General features: G+C 35.8%; 1 protein-coding gene across 3 annotated transcripts in view; it reads right to left on the bottom strand.

The window, feature by feature from the left end:
• Window positions 1–257: 257 nt before the first annotated feature.
• The window catches only part of FHL5 (four and a half LIM domains 5), a 57569-nt gene continuing 30352 nt past the window's right edge, over window positions 258–27474 (bottom strand). For 2 of the 3 annotated variants that reach the window (XM_003258352.4, XM_003258353.4), the window contains 5 exons: window positions 15055–15225; window positions 13919–14093; window positions 12769–12938; window positions 8097–8283; window positions 3049–3273 (listed from right to left, as the gene is read on the bottom strand). In XM_003258352.4, coding sequence (XP_003258400.1) covers window positions 3110–3273; window positions 8097–8283; window positions 12769–12938; window positions 13919–14093; window positions 15055–15213 — 855 coding nt within the window. In that variant the 5' untranslated portion in view covers window positions 15214–15225 and the 3' untranslated portion in view covers window positions 3049–3109. Of the gene's footprint in view, window positions 3274–8096; window positions 8284–12768; window positions 12939–13918; window positions 14094–15054; window positions 15226–19202; window positions 19303–27474 lie in introns of all 3 variants that reach the window. The other variant, XM_030802984.1, reaches the window with a different exon arrangement.

The following is a 27474-nucleotide window of genomic DNA, read 5'->3' as shown; positions in this document are numbered from 1 at the left end:
AGCCTGGATTGTAACATAACCACATTTTACTTAAGCAATGGAGCTAGTTTGTCCCAATTTAACACTTTTATAATGCCAAGTTAAAATTGAACCCTTGGGCATCCTAGTCATTATTATTGAAGCAGAAATACATTTTTGCTTCTTTTGTCATCTTTAATCCCCAACATGACAAAATAAAATATTTTGACTTGTTGACTTGCATACTCATCTTTGCCAACAAATATAACTTGTGGCCTTCAATGCCTTTTTCCTCTTTCTTTTCACTTTTGTAGCCATTAACCAAACTTATTACTGCAGTAAGAAACTTAATCCTCGGAACCTTGCTTTCTTTGGTTCTATTCTACAAAGAATCAAAAGCATAATTCTCCTCAAACACTGCAATAATTATTTTCTTCCTTTACTTAAGAACAGTTGGTAACTTTCTATGGCCTGTTATATCACTTTTGATCCTAAGAGTTATTCTCCCTTCCTCTGACTCTTTCTCTTTTAGCAATCTTATTTTCTCCTGCTCTTCAGCACAGTCTCTGCTACTTCCAAGCCATCTGGTTGTTATTGGCACATGGGATTTGCTTTTAACTTCTTTCCTGCCCGTGCAGTGCAGATGTCATCTTTGAATTACTGGGAGCCCACTGTTTCCTGAGTCAGTCCATTTCATCTTTGGATAAGTCCATTAAGGAGTTTTTCTCTGTTACATAAGCCATATATAAATCAACTATATAATTTTTACGTTTATCTTTGTGTGTGTTACACAAAGACCTAACGAGGTCTTTTTCTTAGTTGTTTTGCATATGTGTACTATGTCTACAGTGGTGCTTTGTTTAACCTGCAGGCAAGGATTTTTGCATCAGGCACTTCTGCATTTCCATACCATGATCCATCCTCCTACCACTCCAGAACCACAACAGTGTAAGCTCTAACTTTTGGCATAGTACATGTTTAATGGATGTTTGATGTGTAGGATACCTTCTAAATGCAGAACTATTTATATGTAAAAGTATATATATTTATACTTTTGAAAGGATAATAAAATCTTTAGGAAATGACTGTGAATTTTAATTGTAAAGCTAGAATACAATTCTGATCATGTGCATACTCACCCCCTCACACACAGTAAAATGCCTAAACACTTCCAATTGTTTAACTAAGAAAACGTTACATGTTGTATATGTATCTATAATTGGTTAACAGAGAAGATGTTACATGCTATATATCTATCTAAACCTAAGTGGCTTGGTTTTCTCTATGTGTAATGTGCTATTATTTTCTATATCATAGATTTAGTTCTACCTGTGAAATTTCATGTAATGCAGAAAAAATATTGATAGTTTTGCCTGTATTTTACAATGTGAATATGAAAAAATACCTTGGCATTGTTAATCCAAAAATACATTTATAGTTTTCAAATATTCTATCTAGCAGAACATTTATTAGTATCTCTAAATTGTTTACATCCCTGAATATTCTTGCATTTTAAACTATTTCAAAAATTATTTCCATAACAATTTTAATTGGATCTCCTGTGATGCTATTTTGGTAATTGTAATCAGCAGTATCTTCCAATTAGATTTTAATCAAAACCTTTAATGCTATAATCTGTAATCTGAGAGAAGACACGTATATATCTATGTGGGCTTCTTCTCCTGACCTCCCTCTACTCCATCCAAGAGATGCTATAACCAGTGTGATATCTGATCATGGAGAGCAGAGGTTGCTTTCCATTTGTCCCAAGTAATGTGGAAAATATCCAGGGGCAGCAAGGTAGGGTCACGATCAGTTAAAGTCTGGCATAAAGATAAACCTGGTGATGGACTTCTCACTAAGGATGTTTACTTCCTGTGTGATCAGTAAACACTGACTGATTTATAGGACAGTTGCTTAGGGTTAGGAGTGCACCTCCTGGTTATGCAGCAGATTGAAGCTAGGGGCACAATTGGCTTGGGGTAAGGTGGGTAGCACAGATGTGGGGGAAGAGTAGGGAGGGCTCCCCTACAGCCCACATTACTCTATTGTGCTGCTTTGCAGGTTCTGAATTATCAGCAGTGAATTATTCTTTTTCAGTTTTTATTATTACTAGATTTCTTTAAAGCCCACTTTTATGTCTGCCCATTAATCATCTATGTAATTTTAGAAGGCAAAATGCATGAGGCACAGAGCTAATTATGCATTCTATTATGTCTTTAGATATCTGGATGAAAGTCATGTTCCAACACTCAATCCCTTCCCTAAAACTCATTTCCACAAGTGATGATTTAATGATCTATTTATTTTAAAGGTTTGCCTTTGGGGACAAAGATTATCCTGGTTAGCTCCACTTGAAAGAATAGACTTTTATTTCATGGAATCTGTAAGCATTTAGAAAAATCACTGTGGACTTTGAAAATACATTTAATACAAAATGTGTTGAAACCCATGCTTTGGCTATCCCTAGGTAGAAATGATCCCCTTTATACCTATGCAGATTATGAGAGCCATAATGTCCTCACTTCTCATATTCCATTGAGTAAACACGGAACTAGCAAGCTGTGGAAGCAGTGTGTATGAGGGCAAATTGTAGCTTTGTTTTTTAATTCTACAGTCAGTATGTGTGAACAAAAAAGATGATTTCTAAATGATAACAATTCTTAAATGTGATAATTGCTAATGAATTTGCTCTGATCAGTTTTGTTCTTTTACCATTCATAGCTAATTTATCACATTACATATAACCAGGAATGCAAACACTAGCCTCATGTATACCTTTCAGTTCGATCTCTTAGTTTTTCTTTTACTCTTCAGGTATGAAAAACCTCATTCTTCAGTAATTACATCCAGAGCTCCTAGGTATATGTCATATATTTGATTATGAAGAGATATTTTCCTATGTTTCTAACAGCAGAGTGCAGTATTTTGCAAGGAGAGTTGTCTTTGTGATTTAGCATATATTCATTTCTGTTCTACTGTGCTTTTTGTGCCCTTAGAATATAGTTCAATCAAAATGTGTGCAAAAACTTTTCCACTCTAAACTACATTAATATTTTCTAAAACTTATGTCAAAAATAAGACTGCAACTGAGTTCTGGCTTTAGTGACAACGCAGGCAAAGTGGATTTTAGGTGGGAAAGGACTGTCTCCTAGATGTCAGTGTCCATTCCGGAGCCACATTTTTGGCAGAAGATTTCCTTGTTCTGGGTCAGGAAGCCTTTACCCACCAAGGAGACAGAGCACTTCCCGCAGTTAAAGCATTCGCTATGCCACTGGCTGTCTTGAAAGCAGATAAACTTGGCACCTGTGAGACCTGTAAAGGAATTGGAGAAAAAGATTAATCTATCCTTTCAAGGAATAGATTGAGCATTCTAGCAGATGCTCCTCTAGGAACTGGAGATAGAGCTATGAGCAAGACAACGCAGAGGCAAATAACCCAAAAAAGAATGCTGCTTCCTGGCCCTGTGTCCATCTGGAACTATCCGCTGTAGGAAAGTTACACCTATGCCACACAACCAGATTCACAGCCAAATTCTGCCATAATCTACAGAAGAAGGCAGAATGCTGATATGCAAGTCAGGTATTTTTGGAAACAGATAAGGATTGTCTAAGCCAGATAAGAAAATACAGTGTAGCATAGTGGAAAGAAGGTATAGGTTGTGAAGTCAGAGATATCTAAGTATGAATACATTTCCCCTTTTTCTCTATATGCCTTTAAGTTTTCTTAGCTGCAAAATGAAGATAAAATGAAATAAATGTATGCTTCCTAGTCTGATGTCCAATGTTGTAATGACTTTTAGTTTTCTTCTTTCCCCTCAGTTTTCTGTGCTTAGTTGTACTTAGAATATGTCCTGGGGTTATGTGGTTTGGGACACTATTTCTAGAAAGCCCAGATAGAGGATTTTGTCTAATCATTCAGCTATCCTAATGTGATGGCCTTATTATCTTGCTCAGAGACAACTTCAGCTTTTGTTGAATCTGGCCAACGAAGCCACGTTATCCCGTGATTGGTTTCTAAGTGCTTTGTCAGCCTCCTCCACTTTAACTTGGGCCTCACTTGAACCATACTGTTTCTTTAAAAAGTAGTAGCATTTGAATCTTCGGTGAGGTTCTGTGATCTCTGTCTCCCTAATGTGATTCCAGGGTATAGTTCAAGAAATTGATTTTGAGAAGTACATAAATGGAGAAAATAAAAAGGGTTTGGGAAGAGGTTGAGATGCCCTAGGTTTGGGTCTTTATTTATTTCGTGTTTTCTCCCAGTAATCTTAGTGCTATTATTTGCTTATCATCCATGGAGTGAGGTTAAAAGAGTTATATAATTCATATGTAATTCCCAAATACTCCATTTGGAATGGTGAAGTGAAAGGGTGAATAGCATTCTATTTCAGATACATTCTTCTTAAATAGGATGATGAACTTTTGTTTCCATCCTAACAAACTTATTTGATGTCTTCATATATAATTTAATAGTTCATAAAGAAATTTGCATCAAATTTCTCTACTTTCCTTGATTAAATTTATAGCTTACTTATCTATGATGCTATCAACATTACTTCCTAATAAATGTAAATTAATTATGTGCTACTTAATTCCCTTAATATTATTCAAAACATTAATAAGCTGACTGCAAGAGTAATCTTCTATATATACATAAATTATGCTGTTCATGAAACTAATTATTACATGTCTAGCATTTTGACGCTCATGAGTTTTTCTTAATTTTATTAGTAAGCTTTGTACAAATGGCAAATATAAAAGCAATTCTTCCAGAATTTTACAAATAAGAAAAAGTAGAAGCATCTGGCAACTTTAAGAAAGGGCTGAACCAACATGTGAGGCGTATGTAAACTGTTCCAAAAGGGATATGTTTACTCCCTTAGGTCATGAGGGTTATTTGCCGTAAGAAAGCCATCCATGAAGCAGGTCTCTGGCACCTGTTTTATCTGGTTTCATAGGTTTCTGACAAGTCCGTAGAATAAGAGCTGGCACTTACTGAGTGCTTGAATGTGTGCCAATTACTATTCTAAGTCCTTTATGTGTGTTACCTTATACAGCCCTCACCTTACCTTCATGGGGTTAGATATTAGCATCAGCCCCACTTTGCAGACAAAAACTGAGAAATGAGAAGTTTAACCACTTGCCCCAGGTCACCCAGCTAGTAAGCAGCAGATCTAAGATTTCAGCACAGGCCAGGGCCATCTGTCTTTAGAGTCTCTGCTTTTAACCTCATGAAACTAAGTTTGAGTTTATCTTTGGTAAAGAACATGATGAGGAACATTAACATCACTCTCTGAAGAAACCACAACATTTGAAATTCCTTTTCCTTGAAATAAACAGAGATGGAAGAAAGCCAACCTGCTCAACTGCTTGTTTTATAAATAAGGCAAATGAAGGCCCCCACCCCGGAGGTGAGTTAGTCACCCACAGTGACACAGCGGTGGGGGCAGGGAGGACCAAGTCTTTTGCTCCTCAGTCCAGAACACTTTTCGCTGCATCAAGCTGCTTCATTTATCCCCGATAGTTTAAGAGGTTAATCCTATCTCAAAGGAGGAGAAAATATGGTAGCTATACCTGGAGTTTGTTCAAATGAAGCAGTTCAATGTGATGGGTTTTAAAAATTACACTTGGTGATTTATAGGTAGATTTCTCAGAGCTTTTTAAAACAATTAATTGATTAATCTTAATTGACAAATAAAAATTGTACATATATATAACATGTTGTTTTTGTATACGCATACATTGTGGAATGGCTAAATCAAGGCAATTAACGTATCTATTACCTTATCATATACTTTTTTTTGCATGTGGTGAGAACATTTAAAAATCTATTCTCTTAGCAATTTTCAAGTATATAATACATAGTTTTTAACTATAGTCACTTTGTTGTATAATAGATCTTGAAATTATTTCCCCTATTTAACTGAAATTTTGTATCCTTTGACCAAGAATACCTAACTTCTTAAAGTGACATAATAGTCAGATGAATGCCAATTTTCTGAAGACATGTGACAATATCAGAATTCCCAATGGTACATCAGTTCAAATAGCTCAATTTTAAAGAAGCAGTACTTTGGGGCCTATAGATATTTAACAATTAGATGAAGAAATATTAAAGTGAGTTGTAAGTTTTTGCAGGCATTTCAGTCTCTGGTGTTTCAATCATAAAGTTAAAAAAAGATTAAAATAGTTATTAGACATTTCCTGTGGACTGATGAGTCTAAATTAAATATATAATATTGCATTTAGATTACTTTGGGTCAGATTATTTGCTCTTGATCATCCTCATGTTTTTGTGCAGAACAACGTTGTTTTTCCATCTCAGCTTTAAAAAGCTGGGCCCAGTGATTGATCTGGAACAATCTATGAGAAAAATCACTTAGGCACATGAATCTGTGATATATAAGAATTGAAACTCAAGTTCAGGGCTTGTGTAGGCTTTTTGCAGATCGGTATTAGCCATCTGGATCTCCAGAGAATTTTGAAACCTATTTTGAGTTGTTAATTTCCTTATTTTCTCATTGAAGTCCTTTTTTTTCTGTCCCGATTCAAGAAAAGTGTTGTTATAAAATAAATGGACTGTGATTGCAGATTTTACTAGGGAGATTCTGGAGCTCCAGGTACTGTTGGATATCTGAAAGTCCGATTTTCTAACTAAAATCAGTGGAGATCTCTTGGCTATAGGCATTGCCAAATTTATAGAAGGCAGGAGAGCAGAGTAGTTAAAAGCATGGACCCTGGAGCCCAGTGGTGTGGGATTGCTAAGGCAAGTACTTGCAAGGGCCAGGGAGGTGATACGAGTGATGAAGACAGGGTGCAAGGAACAGAGAGGGCATGCCCCATGCAATTGGACAGCCACTAGTTCCATATGATGGTGACCCTGCTGGGGAATGTGGAGGCAGTCTGCTCACCCAATGGCAGGCTCTTCCTCTACTTTTAGCTGCAGAGATGGATTTTACATTAGTTATTTCCAAACATGTTCAGGCCAAACATCAACAGGCTGCTGGCCAGATGTAGCCCGTGAGCCAGTGTGAGATCCTGACACACATGGTGCTCCGTATAGACAAATAAGACCGTGCTGTTTTTTTCTGGTGACACCTTCCCTCCCCTTGCAGGTCAGTGAAAGCCTGCCAAGGTGGGGTTTGCGGTGAAACTTTTTCTTTTGTTTGGAAAGTGCATGAATACTCAACTTTTATTTTGTTACGTATTTGAAGATGAAGAAGGAGGAAAGGGATAAAATAATCTTTGATCCTATGGTATACGAACAACTAAAAATTGAAATATGATCTAAGAATACTAGGAATAGAAAGTAGATATACAGTTCTGACATATTATTAAGTGACTATAAATTGCCAGAAAGAATAGCTGCTGGGTTTCTCAAGTGTCATGCTAGTTTTAGTTCCTTTATTATAGGATTAGCATTTTAAAAGTGTCTCTGAGGAAAATATGTATTTCTTTTTACCTTGAAAACCTCTTTAACATGGATCGATTTATCATTATGTTATTTTCAAATCATGTCACATTTTTTCTTCAGTAAAATGCTATCTTGTTTTCTTTCATCTACTCATAAATGCACTTCATAATTGCAAGTGAATAGAGAAAAGAGAGCAATACATTTGTTAGAAGCATCTTAAAATGAAGTTTAATTAATTACTGACCTATGCTACCTTAATTATTACAGCGTCAGATGTTCTATACAGTAGTGGAATTTAATTAAAACCTTCCTAACTAAAGGATGCTTGGTCCTATTTTGGAATTAAGCAGGATTCTGATTTATTAGTACCCTTTCCTCCCACTCAAAACTTAATGAGGCTGCAAGCAGACCTCCTTGTGAAGGTCTGTACTAACCTCTTAGCTCATCTTGTTCTCCTCCTTCCTTGAATGGTAGAGTCAGTACCATCGGGTTTAGTATGTAGTTACCTTCACAGAGTATAGGCACCCAAATTATACTCTTGTGCTTTCCTTGAGGAATCCATGTAATATTTATACTCATATATATGCACCCACTTGTGTTTATCTCAAAAGGAAAAATAAATGAAAGCTTCCCATTTTTTAACTGCATTTCCTAAATTAACTAGACAGTGTTTCATATAGTCATAACTGTCTCATGGCATGATCATATTGAACTGAAGAACTCACCACTAATGGGTTTGGAACAGGCTACACACTTGTTGGCATAAAGATGGTTGTAGCAGTCCACACAGAATGGATAGTCGTCTCTGGACATGAATTGTTCTTCACAGAGATCCTTCCTACAGCCACTACACAGAAAACACTCTTTATGCCACAGCTGGTCACAAAATGTTATCCCACCTGAAGTTATCACCTGCCAAAGAAAACAGAAAAGGCAATGACCATGGGAGCCATTACAATTCAGATCATTTCGTGATTCTTTTGAGATCCTAGTATCTCTGGGGAGAAAAGGAAGCAAAAAGAAAAAAAAAAAGATCATTTCATGTCTTCTATGCCGCAACTGGTGCTTTCGGCTACTCTATTTTCACCTTATGTTATGATGTTCTCTTCTTCAAAAAGTCATTAAAAGATTAATAATATGAGAAGCCAAAGGCTATAGGAATTAATTAGAAGTAGAAAGAAATGGAAATTATTGTGTATTTTTCTCCTACAATGAAATAGAACAGAGGCAGGGCCATATTGGACTCAGGAAGATGGGGGAGAAAAATCACACAGGTTCTTTTTTCACTTCCTCATACGTCTCTGAATTTTTTTAATTTTGGTTTTTAAAGATCTGCCGTTAGAGCTATTTTCTATACTATGTTCTTATAACTACTGTCTAACTTTAGGGATGCTTAAAAGAATTCTTCTTTTTCCTGAATGCTTTATACCAGGTCCAAGAATATCCAACAGCAGTAATTCTGAATGGAATTGGTAAGCACCATTATTTGCTAATAGTGACTACCATTTCTTAAGTGTTTTTTTAGTCCTTAGCACCGTGCTAAGGATGATCTCTTCTGAATATTCTCAACACCTCTACATACTAGAGACTATTATCTTTCCCTCTTTTCAGATGAGCAACTAGTGAGGGTTACAGTCATTAAGTTACTTGCCATGGCCACATTGAGCTAGGATTCAAACCTGCATGGTCTGACCAAACAGCCTGTGTGCATCACCATTAATGCCATACTGAGTCAAGGTTAACTTGCACAGATAAGCAGTTGAAAATCCTTGTTGAATGAATGAATAAATACCAAAGGAAAAAACGGTTGGAAAGCAATTCCAATATTGTATCTAGCAGTGGGGTGCTGTGAGAATCAGAAGTCAATGGAATAAGCCCTGGTTGTACATTGAGCCTTAAGGTGTGTTGTGCAGTGTTTTGCCTGAGATGTAATTAGTTCTGCATAAGATAATATTTTCTTTCGAAACCAATTTAATCTATGAATTCTACTTTTTAAAAGGCTGAGAAATCTTTGTTTAGAATCAGATGGATAAATATTGGGCAATTTTTCTCGTGTAACTATTTTTAAGCCATATCACCTTTTGAATTCACAGCTAATGAGCTCTTAGAACTGCCGTAGATACTGGAATGTGTTTTTGTAAGTGTTTATAATGACTGAAGCAATGGGGTATCTGAGGTGGTTCCTATAACCTTTGTATCAAATTAACTAGGTAGTAAAAACTTAGAGCCTATTTTAAGCCACCTCCTTGTTTACAAACTCAAAAATGTTATTTGTCTGTGACATAAACTTGTGAAAAAGTTATTCTAAAGATATTTTTAATCTTATAACAAATATCTTAGAAATTAAAGATATTTGATATGAAAGATATTTTCCTAGAGGAAAAAAAGCATACTATTCTGAATAAGTAAATGGGAAGCATAATGTTGTGATGGAAGTAAAGCAATTTAAAATACCCCCTACTGACTTCCAATGCCTTACAGCAGACACAGCAGAATTCATGATTCCTTTGATTTGTTTGGTCTGATGATTAGCAGGCAATGCTTAAAAGATTTGAAACTTGAAAACTGTATTCACAGCAAAATAAAACTTGATATATACACCAAAGACTGTTTAATTAGAGAGAAGAAACTCTGGAACATTAAAAATAGTTTGCTTGCGATGATATTCCTTTTGAAACGGTAGGAAGGTTAAGATGAAGTCTAATACCTAAGCTTGGTTTTTGCCACTGATCGATCTCAGGATTTAGAACAAGTTTGTTCTCTGAAAAAGTGGAGGCAATAGTGATTTTGCACTCAGTAGTTGACAGATGAAAAATCGAAGAAGACGTTTAACTCCTTTTGAACCTTGAGGAGTTTGAATTTGAAGCACTTGTAGTTTAAAATCATTTGCTTTCTGGCAGAAAATAAATCTTAGTGTAACAAAATAAAATCTATGGATTTTAAAGCTTTAAAGTTCTAAGGGCCTGGTTGTCAAGTAGTTTTTCCTTTTTTTAAGAAAATATTTGGTCTCTGGTTTGGGTTGAAAAAAATTGTTTAGATTGGATCATCTTGATCAAAAACAAATCTAGCTTTTTAGAAAAGGACTTGTGGTTTTAAAAACTAAATAAAAAATAATCTGGCATGTCATAATCTGTCTACTACCCAATATAAATATTTTGTAAATTTTTGATGACTTCAAATCATATCCTAAATATAGTTACAGGCTCCAATAACCTGGGAAACATCAGCACTTGGCCCAGACAGTGCTCAGCATGGATGTACTAAAGAATTCTCACTCTCGAATTGTTATAGCATTGAAAGAGTCTTTATATTGTATCTGATAAATGATTTTAGGATAATTCTCACAAATATCATTACTGTTTTAGTCTGTCTTTAAGAAATGAAGCCTAAAATTGGCCAACTCAGTTGTCTCTCAAAACAGTGAGATAAACCTATTCATTTTATTTCCAGCAAGATTTTAATTTCTTTAATTTTTAAGTTTTGTATACTTTTTAGAGATAGGATCTCATTGTCACCCAGGCTAGAGTACAGTGGCTCAATCATAGCTCACTGCAGCCTTGAATTTCCGGGCTCAAGTGATCCTCCTGCCTCAGCCTCCCAAGTAGCTGGGACTATAGGCACGTGTCACCATACTTGGCTAATTTTTAAACTTTTTTTTTTTTTTTTTATAGAGACAGGGTGTCACTATGTTGTCCAGGCTGGTCTTGAACTCCTGGCCTCAGGCAATCTCCCCACCTTGGCTTTCCAAAGTGTTGGGATTATAGACGTGAGCCACCATGCGCAGCCTCCAGCATGTTTTTAAATGCTGTTATTGACTCTGGTAATTCTTTGGAGCTTCATATGTCATCTGGTCATATGGCTTGATTGCTGCTTGTAAAGTCATTTTCTAAACCAGTGTTTTGGTAGAGTAATGAAGGTCTCAGTCATAAGATTATTTTATGTCATGTGATCAATTGTAATTCTCAGCCATCAACATAGTGTAACAATAATTATAACTTAGCATAGTGTATTGCTGCCTCTTTAAATGCAGTACTGGTATTGGTTATGTATGTTAAACAGTTAACTGCGTGTGTGTGTGTGTATGTGCATGTGTGTTCACATATGTGTGTGTAGAAAGTGGTAGTGTGACTTCCAGCTGTCCAGATATACAAATGGGCTTAAGAGTTCTGCCAAAGTAACCCACAGATAAAAAATACTTTGAAACCACTATATCAATCCAATGTATTTTCATGATTCAGCTTTCTCATGACAATTTATGGTGTCATTTTAAACTTATGATGCCTCACAGGTCAAGGATTTCTTTGAGAACCTCCATATATATTTTATGGAATGCAGACAGACTTCATCAAGGTGTTAGAGCTATTTTTTCACATAAAGCTTAGGGGATAAAAAAAGAATTGGATGAAGTTTACTTCAAAAAAATTACTTTTTTTTCCTCTTAGAAAATGTTTTTTGAGTGGGAAGCCAAGTCAGAAGGCCCTACATGATTCTGGAACTGGAGTGAAGGAACTTGCTGCTCTTAGTCTTCTTTCTGTCTTTTGTCTACTGAACTTCCCCCATGATCTTGGCACTCTCTTGAGCCGATTGCTCTACTCTCAGGAAATATAAAAGCTTCAAGTCAAGAAGACATTTGCATTGCTGAGAAAGAATGTGAGAAGTTAGACGTCCTGTTTAACTTGGTTCCCTTAGTCACTTTGTGAGGCAAATCCATATTTCTCTGAAACGGTTAATACTGAATGGATCAAAAATTATTTTTTAAGAAACATCTGTATTCAAAGAGAGACCTGTGCTTTCTCTCAGAATACGTGAGATCTTGTATAAAAGCAGTGAATGGGCCGAGTGTGGTGGCTCATGCCTGTAATCCCAGCACTTTAGAAGGCCAAGGCAGGTGGATCACCTGAGGTCAGGAGTTCGAGACCAGCCTAGCCAACATGGTGTAACCCCACCTCTACTAAAAATACAAAAATTAGCTGGACGCGGTGGCACGCATCTGTAATCCCAGCTACTTGGAAGGCTGAGACATGAGAATCTCTTGAACCTGGAAGGCAGAGGTTGCAGTGAGCTGAGATTGTACTACTGCACTCCAGCCTGGGTGACAGAGAGAGATTCCGTCTCAAAAAAAAAAAAAAAAACAAAAGCAGTGAAATGAACTGGAATACCAAATCACTTGAGCTGTCTGGAATACTAAATTCTTGTTGTGGCTGGAATTTTATGGTTAATAAAAAAATAAAATGGTCATCCTCATCGTGACAACTAGTGGTTTGGACATGTTGAAAGTCCCAACTACCATGGGTGTGTGATTACAGATATAATAGTATCAGTTCATTCTAAATATATGATATAGCTAAAAAGAAATAGTCTGAGTTTCCACAAGTTTCACCCTCTTTAGAAAATTACCTTCTTACAAAAGTTGCAGTAGTGAGCAAACTCCTTCTCAAAACATGGCACACAATAATTGCCACTCTCTTTGGAGATCAAAGGCTTTGTCCCTATAGGTTGTTGGCAATTCTTACACACAAAACAGGTTTCATGCCAGTAGTTTCCCTTAAATTCCATTTTGCGGGAACCTGTACTCCAAAAGTAAGGACAAGTTAGTGTAAGTCAAGCATAATTTTATTTTTTAAGCAAATACAAATCACATTACTTAAAGACATTTTAAGTTAATAAATGAATTGTCCTTTTAGAAAAACAGTATTTTTTCAGGTTCAAAAAAACCCATTCATCTGGGGAAAAAAAAAAAGGTTAATAAAGTTTAGCCATGATGATGGAGAATCACTCTTAGACTGAAAACTCTTTCAAGCCCTGCATAACCTATAATCTGAAGATGTAAAAGTACTTTGAATGAAGACTCCTAATGGTTTCACATGGTTTGGATAAATTGGGCCACAATAATCATTACAAGGGTATTAAAAATGCCCAGAGCACAACTACTGAGACTATGCTGTGCAGTTATGGCCTTCTAGAAATTCTCTGAATCCATAATAAGAAAATGGGAGCGCAAGAGTAACAGAGAATGAATTATGTTCTTATGCTGCTGACCATAGAGATTGAGAAGAAGATCAAACTATAAAGAATTAGTCCTTGCCAAAAGTGGAATGATATACATGAACCCTGTCTTCCCTAAGAGAGAATAACAATAACTGATCCTCAAAACAGTTTGTGTCAAGCTACAAAATGGCAGTTGGCCCCAATCGCCTATGATGGATGAATCACTCTTTCTGATGCCATTGATTGTGCCTAGGGCACTGTGTTTAATGTAGTATTATTGGTATACATTTTGTCTTTATTTTATGGGTGAGGTTCTGGTTTGAAATGTTTCTGTGAATTAGACTTTATGAAAATACACAGAACACTGTAATTTACCTGTTCAAGGATAATGAATGGATAACCTTTTTATTTCTAAAGTACACGGAAGAAGATTGAGAGAGTAAGAAAGATATCTTTTTCAAAACCAGGGTTTTGGGAGCTGCTGCACTCCTCATGTGCTGGGACTTAATGAAAAGCATCACAGCTTCAGTTACAGACAGGAGCCCCCTTGAGACCCTACCAGGCATGATGGTCCTCTTGCAGTGGAAGCACTTGGAGGAGCACTCGTTAGAATAGCACTCCGTGCACAGCAGGCGCTCATCCTTGGCAGCAAAAGGCTTTTCCACCAAAGAGTGATTGCATTTGGTGCACTTGAAGCATCCTTCATGCCAGTGCCGGTCTTTGTAACAAAGATCCTTTGAGACGGTAAATAAAAGTTAATTAAATGTGGTTGTGATAATACAGGCCATTTTATAAAACCCAACTTAACACTACTGGGACTCTCATGTCAGTAGGTTGTGCTAGTAGCTTGAGGGAAAGTTGTTACTGAAACTGTTACCCATAGAGAGGAGACTCTCTGGGGTAATTAAGAGCTAGAGCCCAGGGCTTTCTTGGTGGGTCACTTAAGGCAGCTGGGAAAAAACAAATGAATTCTCCGCTATGTCTTCAAAATTTGCCTATATTCTTTTTGTAAACTATAATAGAGGTTTTTCATGGAACGATTTTTAAAATTTTAGGGTACAAAGTTCTATTACTCTTTGAGACATAACTAAACAGACAAAAAATAACATCACCTAAGTAAAACAAGGGCAGAAAGAAAGGAAGAAAGAGTCAGAGAGAGAGAGAGAAAGAGAGAGGAAGATAATTGGAGGATGGAAGGAGGAAAGAAAGAAAGAAAGAGAAAGAATAAGCATGTCAGAGGAATGGGTGGTAGATGTGAGAGGTATCAGTAGGGTTTAGTAAGAAATGAAGCTGATTTTACATCAGAAAACAGATTTTGAATCCTTTCAACTTCAATTCTTTACGCATTTATTTATACCCTTGTCATTCCAGAAATGACAAACACACCCAGAGGGTTACTGAGGGCTTGGAAACAGCAGGAAAATTCTAGCTGTGTAACTTTGGACAAATAGCTTAACCTCTTTAATCTTTAGCATTCTCAGCTACCTTATAAGATCATGTGAGGATTAAGCATATGTTGTATTTCATAGTGCTAAGTGTAGTGGCTGGAGCTTGACTGCTGGTAACTTTTAAGATCCTTATATATCCAGTAGCGGAGAAATAGTGTTGAAAATCAACACTAAATGAAAAGAGGCACTCCAACCCACTTGTTTGCTGTTCATATGCAGTAATTCTGTAAATTGAGGTGAGACTTACCTTAGAATCGGATTCAATTGGTTTTTTGCATTCCTCACAATAGTTAGAAAATACACGATTGTAACATGTAACACAGTACGGACTGTCATCCTTTAGTACATATTTCTTCCCAAGAAGTGATGCTGTGCAGTATTGACAGTAAAAGTGAGCAGTTGTCATTTTGGTTTGATCCTGTGAATGACAAAGTGATTCATGTATATAAAAGCAGAGTTTTGTTTATAGGGTAAATGATGAAACCTTAATATAATGTGAGTGAAGCATTTGAATGAATTTATATTTTCTTAAGCAAAAATCCACCAATTTAGGAAAGTATGCTTATAGTCATGGTGACATTTGGAGTGATTTAGGAAAGATTACTCTCCCATCTTGGCAGTTCCTTGTGTGTTTTGCTAAAAAAACATGCATAAAACCTGCAGCTAGATTATGAAAAACATCTTGTGTTTATCATAAGCTAATGTGGAATTCAATGAGAATATGGTATCTGTTGAAACAGGATGGTTTTACCTCAAGGATATAAACTGTTGCTAGGGCTTTTAATAACTGTCATCACTTACTTTCTTGCTGGAAAATTCTAGAGGCAGATTTTGATGGAAACAACAGTCTTTTTTACTCAAATATAAATTAATAATCAGTACATTGTCATTTTCTAGTTCATTCTTTTACTCCTCAAGTCTTTATTGAATACCTAATAAGGGCTCTGCACATTTACCCTGAGGTCTTCATGTACCACATCCCCTCCTTGGCTGTGGCTTCCACCATCCCAAATGTGCTGATGACTCCAAAATGTCTGTTTTCTGCTAGCTTTAGATATCTTCATTTAAATGTCCTTTACCAAGCTGGTCAAATAAAACTCCTCAGCAGGTAGGATTCTCAGACCAAGTGCTAGGTCTTTGTGACTATTGTGAACAATTGCCCAGATGCAGAAGTGCAGATAAAATCATCAGTGATAGAAAACAACGATAGGTTCCTTCAGGCTTTAGGGCCAAAGTAACATGTGTAGAGCATAAATAATAGCAGCAGCTATTCCATTACTATGGATAAAATAGCTAGAATTCATCTGCAAGGCAAAATTCATTCTGTAAGATGAATAAAAAAGCTGATATGAAACATAAAGCCAGTGATAGATAAGGATTCTGATTGTTTTGTAAATTTGGAAAGCCATTAAGAAACAACGCATATAGTCCTTTGGGTATATACCCAGTAATGGGATGGCTGGGTCAAATGGTATTTCTAGTTCTAGATCCCTGAGGAATCACCACACTGACTTCCACAATGGTTGAACTAGTTTACAGTCCCACCAACAGTGTAAAAGTGTTCCTATTTCTCCACATCCTCTCCAGCACCTGTTGTTTCCTGCTTTTTTAATGATGGCCATTCTAACTGGTGTGAGATGGTATCTCACTGTGGTTTTGATTTGCATTTCTCTGATGGCCAGTGATGATGAGCATTTCTTCATGTGGTTTTTGGCTGCATAAATGTGTTCTTTTGAGAAGTGTCTGTTCATGTCCTTTGCCCACCTTTTGATGGGGTTGTTTGTTTTTTTTCTTGTAAATTTGTTTGAGTTCATTGTAGATTCTGGATATTTGCCCTTTGTCAGATGAGTAGGTTGCAAAAATTTTCTCCCATTCTGTAGGTTGCCTGTTCACTCTGATGGTAGTTTCTTTTGCTGTGCAGAAGCTCTTTAGTTTAATTAGATCCCATTTGTCAATTTTGGCTTTTGTTGCCATTGCTTTTGGTGTTTTAGACATGAAGTCCTTGCCCACGCCTATGTCCTGAATGGTATTGCCTAGGTTTTCTTGTAGGATTTTAATGGTTTTAGGTCTAACATTTAAGTCTTTAATCCATCTTGAATTAATTTTTGTATAAGGTGTAAGGAAGGGATCCAGTTTCAGCTTTCTACATATGGCTAGCCAGTTTTCCCAGCACCATTTATTAAATAGGGAATCCTTTCCCCATTGCTTGTTTTTGTCAGGTTTGTCAAAGATCAGATAGTTGTAGATATGCGGCATAATTTCTGAGGGCTCTGTTCTGTTCCATTGATCTATATCTCTGTTTTGGTACCAGTACCATGCTGTTTTGGTTACTGTAGCCTTGTAGTATAGTTTGAAGTCAGGTAGCATGATGCCTCCAGCTTTGTTCTTTTGACTTAGGATTGACTTGGCGATGCGGGCTCTTTTTTGGTTCCATATGAACTTTAAAGTAGTTTTTTCCAATTCTGTGAAGAAAGTCATTGGTAGCTTGATGGGGATGGCATTGAATCTATAAATTACTTTGGGCAGTATGGCCATTTTCACGATATTGATTCTTCCAACCCATGAGCATGGAATGTTCTTCCATTTGTTTGTATCCTCTTTTATTTCATTGAGCAGTGGTTTGTAGACTGCTCTGCTATAAAGACACATGCACACGTATGTTTATTGCGGCACTATTCACAATAGCAAAGAGTTGGAACCAACCCAAATGTCCAACAACGATAGTCTGGATTAAGAAAATGTGGCACATATACACCATGGAATACTATGCAGCCATAAAAAATGATGAGTTCGTGTCCTTTGTAGGGACATGGATGAAACTGGAAAACATCATTCTCAGTAAACTATCACAAGGACAAAAAACCAAACACTGCATGTTCTCACTCATAGGTGGGAATTGAACAATGAGAACTCATGGACACAGGAAGGGGAACATCACATTCCAGGGACTGTTGTGGGGTGGGGGGAGGGGAGAGGGACAGCATTAGGATTTATACCTAATGCTAAATGACGAGTTAATGGGTGCAGGAAATCAACATGGCACATGGATACATATGTAACAAACCTGCACATTGTGCACATGTACCCTAAAACCTAAAGTATAATAATAAAAAAAAAAGAAACAACGCATATAGATTTCCAAAGGTTTTAATTAGGCATTGAACATGAATTCTTTGTTGTTACAAAAAAAAAAAAGTAGCACTGCTTTTCCTTGGAAAATAAGATTTGTCATCTCAGGATTTACTGGAATATATTAGGAGCTTTGAATATTTTCTAATTCTCCCCCCACAGAATTTCTTTTTAATTTTAGCAAAATCAGAGGAGCGATTAATGATAATACAACAGCGTTTTTGATACTAGTTTGTGTTGACTACATTTGAACCGTTATTCTCATGCGTTTTGCCTTATTCTAGTGATGAAATTCCCAGCAGAGAGCCCTGCTGAATGCACGCAATTATTAATTCTGTACATAGCAGTTTTGCTATATTGTTCTTCACTAACAAGTAGAGAAAAGGCAGAGGATTTGGAATATGTGAGTCTTTTCCCAGGAAAGATGAAATGCAGACTAGAAAGTTCGCAATGGAACATGGCCAAAATTATCTAAAAGGAACATTGAATTATCCATTTGATTAATTCCACAGAAATGTTCCTTCCTAGTGAATATAAACACACTCAGAGGGCTACAGAAGGCTTGGAAACAACAGGAAAATAGATCTAATTCCCTTGAAAGGTTTAAAAATAAAAGTTTTATTCATATTTACAGCAATCAAGTGTTTATCACTTTATAGAAATAAAATATGTACCTTTAACTCTCTTCACTTAATATGGAAAATGTCATTTTCATTAATATTTATTTTAGTTTTAGATGTATATAATAGCATCATGAAACATGGCCCCTCAGGGGTTAGGAACTGGTAGTCTACTGCCATTTTGTGAGGCTTTTAGTGTATTATAAAATGAATATATAAGACATATAAAACCACAAAAGGGATTACCAAATTGATAATATTTCAATTGTTTATTTTAAATGACACTTTAAACATGACAACATCTAAATACCTGTAACTTATTTAGTGATCAGATCAGAAGTCTAAATACAAGACAAGATGGTCCTTCTCCCATCCCGGTCCTAACTCCATAATAGGCCTGGATCCACAGAAAATGCCTTACAATATAGACCATACTTCTTAATTTTTTGTTTTGTTTTGTTTTTTGAGATGGAGTCTTGCTCTGTTGCCCAGGCTGGAGTGCTGTGACATGATCTTGGCTCACTGCAACCTCTACTTCCCGGGTTCAAGCCATTCTCCTTCCTCAGCCTCTTGAGTAGCTGGGACTACAGGCATGTGCCACCGTGCCTGGCTAATTTTTGTATTTTTAGTAGATATGGGGTTTCACCGTGTTGGCCAGGATGGTCTCAATCTCCTGATCTCATGATCTGCCCGCCTCGGCCTCACAAAGTGCTGGGATTACAGGCATGAGCCACCGCGCCTGGCCTCTTAAAAGAAGAAATTCACGTCTTGTTCAATTCTGTTTTGTAAAAGCAACATCAGGGAGTTGGGTAGGGTGAGAACAGAATCAGTCTAATATCTCAAAACCTTGTGATTTTACACTTGTAGGACTGTACAGTGGGAGGAAGCATTTGGTCCAGGTCAACATTTCTTGAATTTACTCAGTGATTTGAACTCCTTGCCCCCTCAAGGAGTCTGGATTCTCTTAGCTTAGCTCCTATCTCAGTAATAGTCAATGTAATTTGAGGTAAGAGAACAAACTGAATGTTTATTCTCTTCTTCTTGGTTAGAAAAAACACACTAAGAAATTCAGTCCTCATTTTCATGAAGTCTATCATTTAACTATTGATCTTTGAATACATCCAAATAGTGTTTCTTAAAAATAGAGGTATTATAACTATATAAATGATACACACTCTATTAGAACCATATAGAATTCATAGAGAACTATTATAATAGAAAGGAGAGTGAGGAAAAACCTTTCTAGGAAGATCTTAAGGAAGTTAAGCTGTTGGAAATCTGTTAGGAAGGAAGGAAGGTTGGAAGAAAGGAAGGAAGAAAAGAAGAAGGAGGGAAAGAAGCAAGGAAGGAAAGATCAAACTGTTTACTGAGGAAGGGAAAAGACAAGTAAGAGAGTGGCATAGGAGCTCATTTGAAGTTGGGAAATGTTGAGTCTTGAGAACAAATTTTCACCTGGGTACATTAAGGATGAAGAAGGATCTTGAAACTTTAAAGCTTTTTAAAGTGATTTGAACTTCGAATGCAAGTAGTTCTAACTGGGATGGAGCAGGCAGAACAGGTAAGAGTATGAATTTTTCCAATCTGACCACTTTTTACTATCTTACACTTTTCTAAACATTATTCTTTACTTTTTCCTCTTCTTTGTCACTAACATTAATAGTTTAAAATTCTCAGGGAATAACTCTGTGTCCAGAAGAACAAGCCAAATAGCTTGTTTTAATCATTCTCTAACGGGTAGAGCTGTAGGAAAGAGGTTGAGGACTATGTGATTTTTGTCTCAGGAATCCCCACCTGAGGGCTAATTTGTCAAAGATATTGGAAAATTTTTGCTTTCAAAGATTAAAAATTCTTGAGCAAAGCTGTTCTTAATTATGAGCTGTAAGAACTATTAATATAAACATGTACCCCAACTGGTTAGCATTCAACTTTTCTAGGTGTGAACTCAGCAGTGCTAGTCATTCATTTGGAATGTATCACTTAAACATTCTTGTCAAACTTCTTTCAAAGTTATTTAGCAGCTAACACAACATTTAAGCCCAGAATTTTTATCTTTGCATATTGGGATTTTAGAAGGTTTATTTAGAGGTGCACTGATATATCAAAGAACATAATGAAGACAATGAGTAGAAGACAGATGAGTAGTTCAGAAATTCAATGGCATGAATGGACTTGGCTTTGCTTTTCTAGTTTGCTCCTTTAGATTTTGGATTTCTCCCTAAAAAGATGTAAGTTTGGCTGTGCTGTGGCTCACGCCTGTAATCCTAGCACTTTGGGAAGCCGAGGTGGGTGGATCACCTGAGGTCGTGAGTTTGAGAGCAGCCTGACCAACATGGAGAAACCCCTGCTCTACTAAAAATATAAAATTAGTTGGGTGTGGTGGCGCATGCCTGTAATTTCAGCTATGAGGGAGGCTGAGGCAGGAGGATCACTGGAACCTGGGAGGTGAAGGTTGCGGTGAGCCTAGATCGCACCATTGCACTCCAGCCTGGGCAACAAGAGTGAAACTCCATCTCAAAAAAAAAAAAAAAAAAAAAAAAAAAGATATAAGTTCATTGGTAACAGTTTCTGTAGCTGAGAATGTTATTTCTTAGGTGCTATTTTTTAAACCAGTACAATTTTGTGTCAAGTTGTATTTTATAGTGAGTTATTGATGAAAAGCCTAATGCTATGAGTAATATATCCACTTAACATTTTTCTAGGCTATGCAGAATGAATAGATTCACAAGAAGTGTAGTTGAGAACATTTCATGTGGGAGAGAGGCAAGGACAAGGTGCCATGCCTGGTATCTTTAATATACTATTGTTTGCAAGGCATCACACACCATCTATTTATTAATGCATTTGAAAAACATGTAAAATACATGTCATTTGCAAAGTAATCTGCTACAAATTGTAAAGGATATAAAAATAGACTCACATCCTGTCTGCAGAGAGCTTATGAGCTAGCAGGAAGAGGAAGGACATTTCATAAGTCACTAAACGAAAGTTAGGAAGTGATGAGAATAAATGAAAGGTTATAAGATTTAGAGGAGTAGTTCTAAACATTGGGTACACATTAGAATTTAAAAAATGTCCAAGGTGCATGCCTGCCTCAGACCAAATAACTTAGACTTTTTGGCTTTTTGAGAGTGCACTAAAAATAAGTATTTTTCAGTTCTCAAGTAGTTCTAATGTCCAGTGCGGGTTGAAAACCACCCCCTGAAAGAAGGAGGAAGGACAATTACTTTCAGCTAGGAAAAATTCAGGAACGACTTGAAGCAGTGGCATCTCAATGAATTTTGTAACAGATACTATGGATTGGCCTTCCCAAACTTGGTTTTATCCTCCTTCAAGTCGGAGGGATCAAGGATCTAAAATCATTTCCTGGATCCTCTTACAGTGTATGTTCAGGATGCAAATTTGACTCTGCTACAAACACGTGTGAAAATCTGCAGGTGAAATGAAATGAAAGACATGTTCCTGCTGCTGTTGATGGTGGCAAATTGGCTGGCTGAGATGTGAGTGGTTTCTATCCATTCAGAATGCCAGGGTTCAGTTTTCCTAACTAGTGTTTTGGCTGTGAGAAACAGTTGTGGCGGTACTCGTGGCGGCAGCAGCGAGTTTATGACCTCTAGATCACCAGCAGAATGGATGTGCAAGTAGGCAAAGGGCAGTCTCTACCACCCTTGGAATAATTTTAGAAATACTAACCATAATATTTAATACTCCTATATGTTTCCTAAACATATAGGCTGAGTCCTGTGTCAGCTACTGTATGTGGATCTTTTTAAATCTTTGCAATGATCCCCTGAGGAGGTCTATTATTATTATGCTCATTTGACAGATGAGCAAACCAAAACTTAGGAGGCGAAGATCACTTGGCTGATAAAAATGCTAGGTCTAGTGTGCAAGTCTATACCTTTTAGAAACTGAAGCCCTGGATCTTAGCCAATGAAAACCTCTCCTTTCCTTGAGATGTGGAGAAGGGCATTTAGATGCAGCAACAGAACTGGGAAGGGCACTGACACTTGTATATGTGAGGCATGCATGGAAAACAATAAGTACTGTATTCTAAGTGGCTTGCAGAGCATGAGAGGGTAAATATTGGAAGACAAATTTGAAAAGGAAGACTAGTGCAAGGTCATCAGTGGCTTAAGTTTCATGCTAGATATGAACTTTTTTCTATAGAAAAAATATAATCATTGATGATTTAGAACAGATAAGTGCCATGTTTTGAGCTGAGACTTATGGGAATTAATTTAGAAAAGTGATAGAAGGGATTAAAAGTAGATATACCATAAACAGGAAAATCAATTCGAAACCCATTTTTCAATATGTGGCCTAATCAACAAATATAATGCCTTCTGTATAAAACGTGCTGTATTTTGTGTTGGGGGGGGAATATGGAGAATCAATGAGCTATTCCCCTTAAGGGAAAATTCATTAAATAAATCATAAGAACAAAATATATTAATCAATTTACATGAACAAGTAATTATATATAATGTATAATGTTAAACATGTATATACATATTAAATTATATATTGGTATATATTATATATATAAAGAGTTGCAGAGACTGTGAGATCAAATGATAGAAGAATACAACCATGTATGAAGTCTTAGAATTCTGAGAAGCCAAAGACTGAGTCTTGTTTAAGGGGTGAGGATGCAGTTGGAAATGAAGAAAGGATGGAAGCATTTGGGTATTCATGTTGGAGGTAATGATGGCCTGATTTAGAAAAGAGTATTGAGATCATGCATGGGAGCAAGATGCAATAGGACTTAAAACGTGAATGCATTTGGGAGGCAGACAGAGTCGTTCTGAAATTTCATATACGGTTCCTGGTAGAATTAGTATGCCACTAATAGAAGACGGGGGTACAGGAAGAGAAACTAGTTGGAAGACAAGATTAACTCAGGTTTAGTTATTTTGAATTTGAGGAACTAAACTAGATAGCCATCAAGCTGTATGTCCAAAATACTAGGCATCGAAATGTCGTGTTAGATTAAGAAGTTTAGACTATTTTCCTGGATGAGCTAATTGGTAGTTGAGGAGCTACAATGGTAACTGAAGTTATGAGACTGAATGAGACCATCAAAGAAATCCTAGTGTAGAAAGTTGAAAAAAAAAGATAAAATACAAACTCATGGATAAATGCATGTCATGGGACAGGAAAGAGATGAAGCAGACATAGTGCAGGTCACAGTGTTTTGAAAGACAAAAGAAATGAGAACTTCAAGGAGAGAATATATATTAATAACAATTAGGGAAAGTGTCAACAAGAAGGTAAATGATGCCTTCAAAAGAATAGTTTGGAGACACTAAATTGTCTGATGTCAGATTTCAGAGTTAAAACATGAGTGATGAGATGCTCATTGCTGACAGCTTAGAAAACTGCATGTTCTAAAACACACGCCTAAGTAATAAAAAGCAAACAAAATAAAATGTGTTGCTGAACTGGCAAGAAAGTAAGGGAAAATCTCAGAGGCTAAAAATAAAAAGAGAGCAGGAAACTAGAAAGGTTAATACTCTCTAAAGGAGCCATTTGTCCTGAGGATGTCTTCTGAGCCATGATGACCTTGTTATCAAGTATTTACAGCCTGAACTTATATTAACTGTAAGGTCTAAAACTGTTAGGTTTTAGTTTAAAAGGCTTAGTTTAAAATGAAAGACAAGAAAATCCTCTATGAAAGAATGTCCCATCATCCTAGGCCTAACAAAATTCATACACATAAATTTTCACTGAGCATAAATTCACAATTAAAATATTTAAAATAAGAATAAGCAATGAAAACAAGCAGTTTAAGTAAAAATCCAGCAAAGAAAATAATTGGATCACCAACAAAACAATTTCACATGAGAAATAACAGATACAAAATGGAAAATAATGTTTAATGTATTTAAAGACGTAACAGAGAGCATTATATAGAAAAATTCAGGAGAATAAAAATGACTAGGCAGATTTGCAAGAGAACTGATAGAAATAAAAGAGATAAAAACTTATCATTAAAATTAAAACTTAGATTAAAATGCAGGTTAGAATCAGTTGAAGGGAAAATTAATAAACTTGGAGATAGAACTAAAGATATACTATAAAATACAATGAAGAAAGAAAAAGAGAAAATATATCAGTTAAAAAGAAAGTAGAAGATAGAGTAAAAGAATTTGGCCTAAGTCTTTACAGAATTTCAAAAGAAGATAATAGAGAAAATGAGAAATATGCAAAGGTTGGAGATTGAATTGAATTTCCAAGAATTAATGACATTAATGTACAGATGCAGAAAGTAGAACAAATTTCAGGCATCATAAAAACAAACACATCATAGTAAAGATGTCATACTCCAGAGACAAAGATGATCTTAAAGACATTTAAAGAGAAAAAAACATGTCTAAAACACCAACAATTAGATATGCAGATAACTTCTAAACAGCAACAATAGAAACCAGAAGAAACTGAAATAATGCTAAGAGAAAATAAGTAAACCCTAGACCTGTATACTCAGTGAAGCTGAATTTAAAGAATGGGATGACATAAAAACATATTTAAGTTGACAAAAGCTATGTTTACTACCCAAAAACCCTCACTGAAGGCAGTTCTAAAGAATGTGGTTTGAAAAAAAGAAAGAAAAAAGGAAGCTCTCTAAAGGAAGGTTTAGGAAAATTGAAGACAAAAAGAATAAGAAGCAAAGACTTTGACTAACATGCAGTTACATAAAAATAAACATTGACTGTATGAAAAAACAATAATAATTTGTGGGGTTCAAAAACACATAATAATACTAATGTACTGGGGAAAATAGCATTTAAGTGAGGAAAGAATTGATTGTTAATCCTTGTATTGTTGGAAAAGAATACATTAACTGAGTTACATTAAGATTAAGTATTCTCATGTCAAAATTTTAATAATAAGCCATTAGATTTGTTAAATTTTAATGGAAAACTCTAAACACAGAAATAGAAATAAGTAAAACAAAATTATTTCATATAAAGTACGTAGGAAAAAGAAAACTAGAAAACTGAGATATCACAAAAGAAGAAGATACATGATACATTTTAAACCCAAATCAAACCAAATGGAAAATGGAGTGGTTAAACTTTCTTGGTTGAAAACCAAAATATTCCAAAGATGATCCAAAAGTAACTGTCTACGTCTACAACCAATCTGAGTTAAAATCCCAACAAATTCTTGTCAGCTTCAATCAAAGATTAGATGAAAGGGAAATACAGTTTTCTTTAATACCATTTGAAACCAGAGGTCGGCCTAATTTCATATTTTTGTTAACTGCAACTCAGCACAACACTTGACAGAAACTAAAACTTCTGCCCCTTGACCTAGCCATGCGACAAGAAAGGAGTGCATCCTCTGGGGTAAAACAAAACGAAATATAAATTGTACATGTGTATTTTGTTCCAATGTTTGGCAGGCAAAAAATTATAAGACACCTCAAGAAGTAAATACATACATACATAAATATATATATATTCTAATATTTATTGGATCCTTTTCCAGTTCTTTCATTTTTCTGCTGAAATCATTTATACATTCACTCATTCTGTTCATTTCCTTCCAAATATTTAACATAAGTATAATAAAGTCCCTGTGGGGGCTTATGTTTAAAAATATTTGTAATAGAGAATTCAATGGATAAGATTATCAGCAGACTGAAAAAAGCAAAAGTAAAAATCAGCAAACTTGAAATGAAACAAACTAATGCATAAAGAGAAAATTCACTAAATGAAGATAATAGAAATAATTTTTCCCCAAAATAAAATTGTTGAAAGACTTCCATTCCAATAATGGTACTCTGTATAATTCAAACCATGAAGTAGCTGTGAACCACTAGAGAAGCTGGAAGAAATATATACTTAAAAAGTGTACCTTGGAGGCATCAGAGAATTAATATTACAGTGAAGAATTAATAGGCAAAGTCCAAAAGAAGGAGTAAAACATAGATGAGCTTGGTATTTGCTTTCCACAGAAGAATATGTATATCCAGAAAGATAAAATGAATAGTATGAGAAGCTATATGGCACTTCTGACAGCCTTGAAAGGCTAAGGGGACAAAGATTGAGGTCCGTGGACCTTCAATGTAGCAGGCCTGGTAAGCTTATCATTGTGTAGGTGAGATTTCCAAAGAGCTATGCCCTTGGAGTAAGGTAAATTAGAAGTAAACTAGTATTTCAGAGACAGAAGCCCAGCTTTGAATTACCTCAGTTTCTAAAATTATATTAAGATAACCTTGGAATTCTTTTATCCCTAGGTGAACAACAGAATAAATACACATCTTGTCTGAAGGAAGAAAACATCATCTTAGGCCTCAATTACTTCTACACCATTGTCTAGCACTAAACAAAAATGACCATGTTCAGAAGAAGACAAGGGAGTATAAAGAATAGAAACATACATGCAGGAAGCCATAGATTTTGGAGTTATAAAACAGAACATAAAACTATCCTTAATATGTTCAAGGGGGTAAATAAAATAAGGAGCAAAAGTTTTGCAGAGAATTAAAAACAATGAAAAAGAATGAAATGTAAATTATAGTACAGAAATACATGATGATTTAAATTAGGGACATAATGAGAAATTTTAGAAAAGATTGTATGAAATGAAAAAGATGATAGAAAATAAAATTAAGCATGATGATAAAAGGTATGAAAAGTACAATTAAGAAAGTAAGAAACATAGATGATAGAATGAGAATGAGAAAAGAGAAAAATATACAAGTTGTATTTGAAGAAACAATGGCCAGTCTTCCAAAACTGACAAAAACATGCCCCAAATTTTAAAAACCAAGAAAACATGAACCTCAACTGACCTGAAAAACACGCTTGGACACATCAGGGTAAAACTACTAAAAACCAACGACAAATAACATATCAAAAATAGATTATAAAATGTTGCGGGAAGTCAGGGACCCCGAATCGAGGGCC

The sequence above is a fragment of the Nomascus leucogenys genome, chromosome 3 (assembly GCF_006542625.1).
Source record: "Nomascus leucogenys isolate Asia chromosome 3, Asia_NLE_v1, whole genome shotgun sequence".
Classification (NCBI taxonomy): domain Eukaryota; kingdom Metazoa; phylum Chordata; class Mammalia; order Primates; family Hylobatidae; genus Nomascus; species Nomascus leucogenys.
Note: the sequence above shows the minus strand (reverse complement) of the source record. Positions and strands in the feature narration are given on the sequence as shown.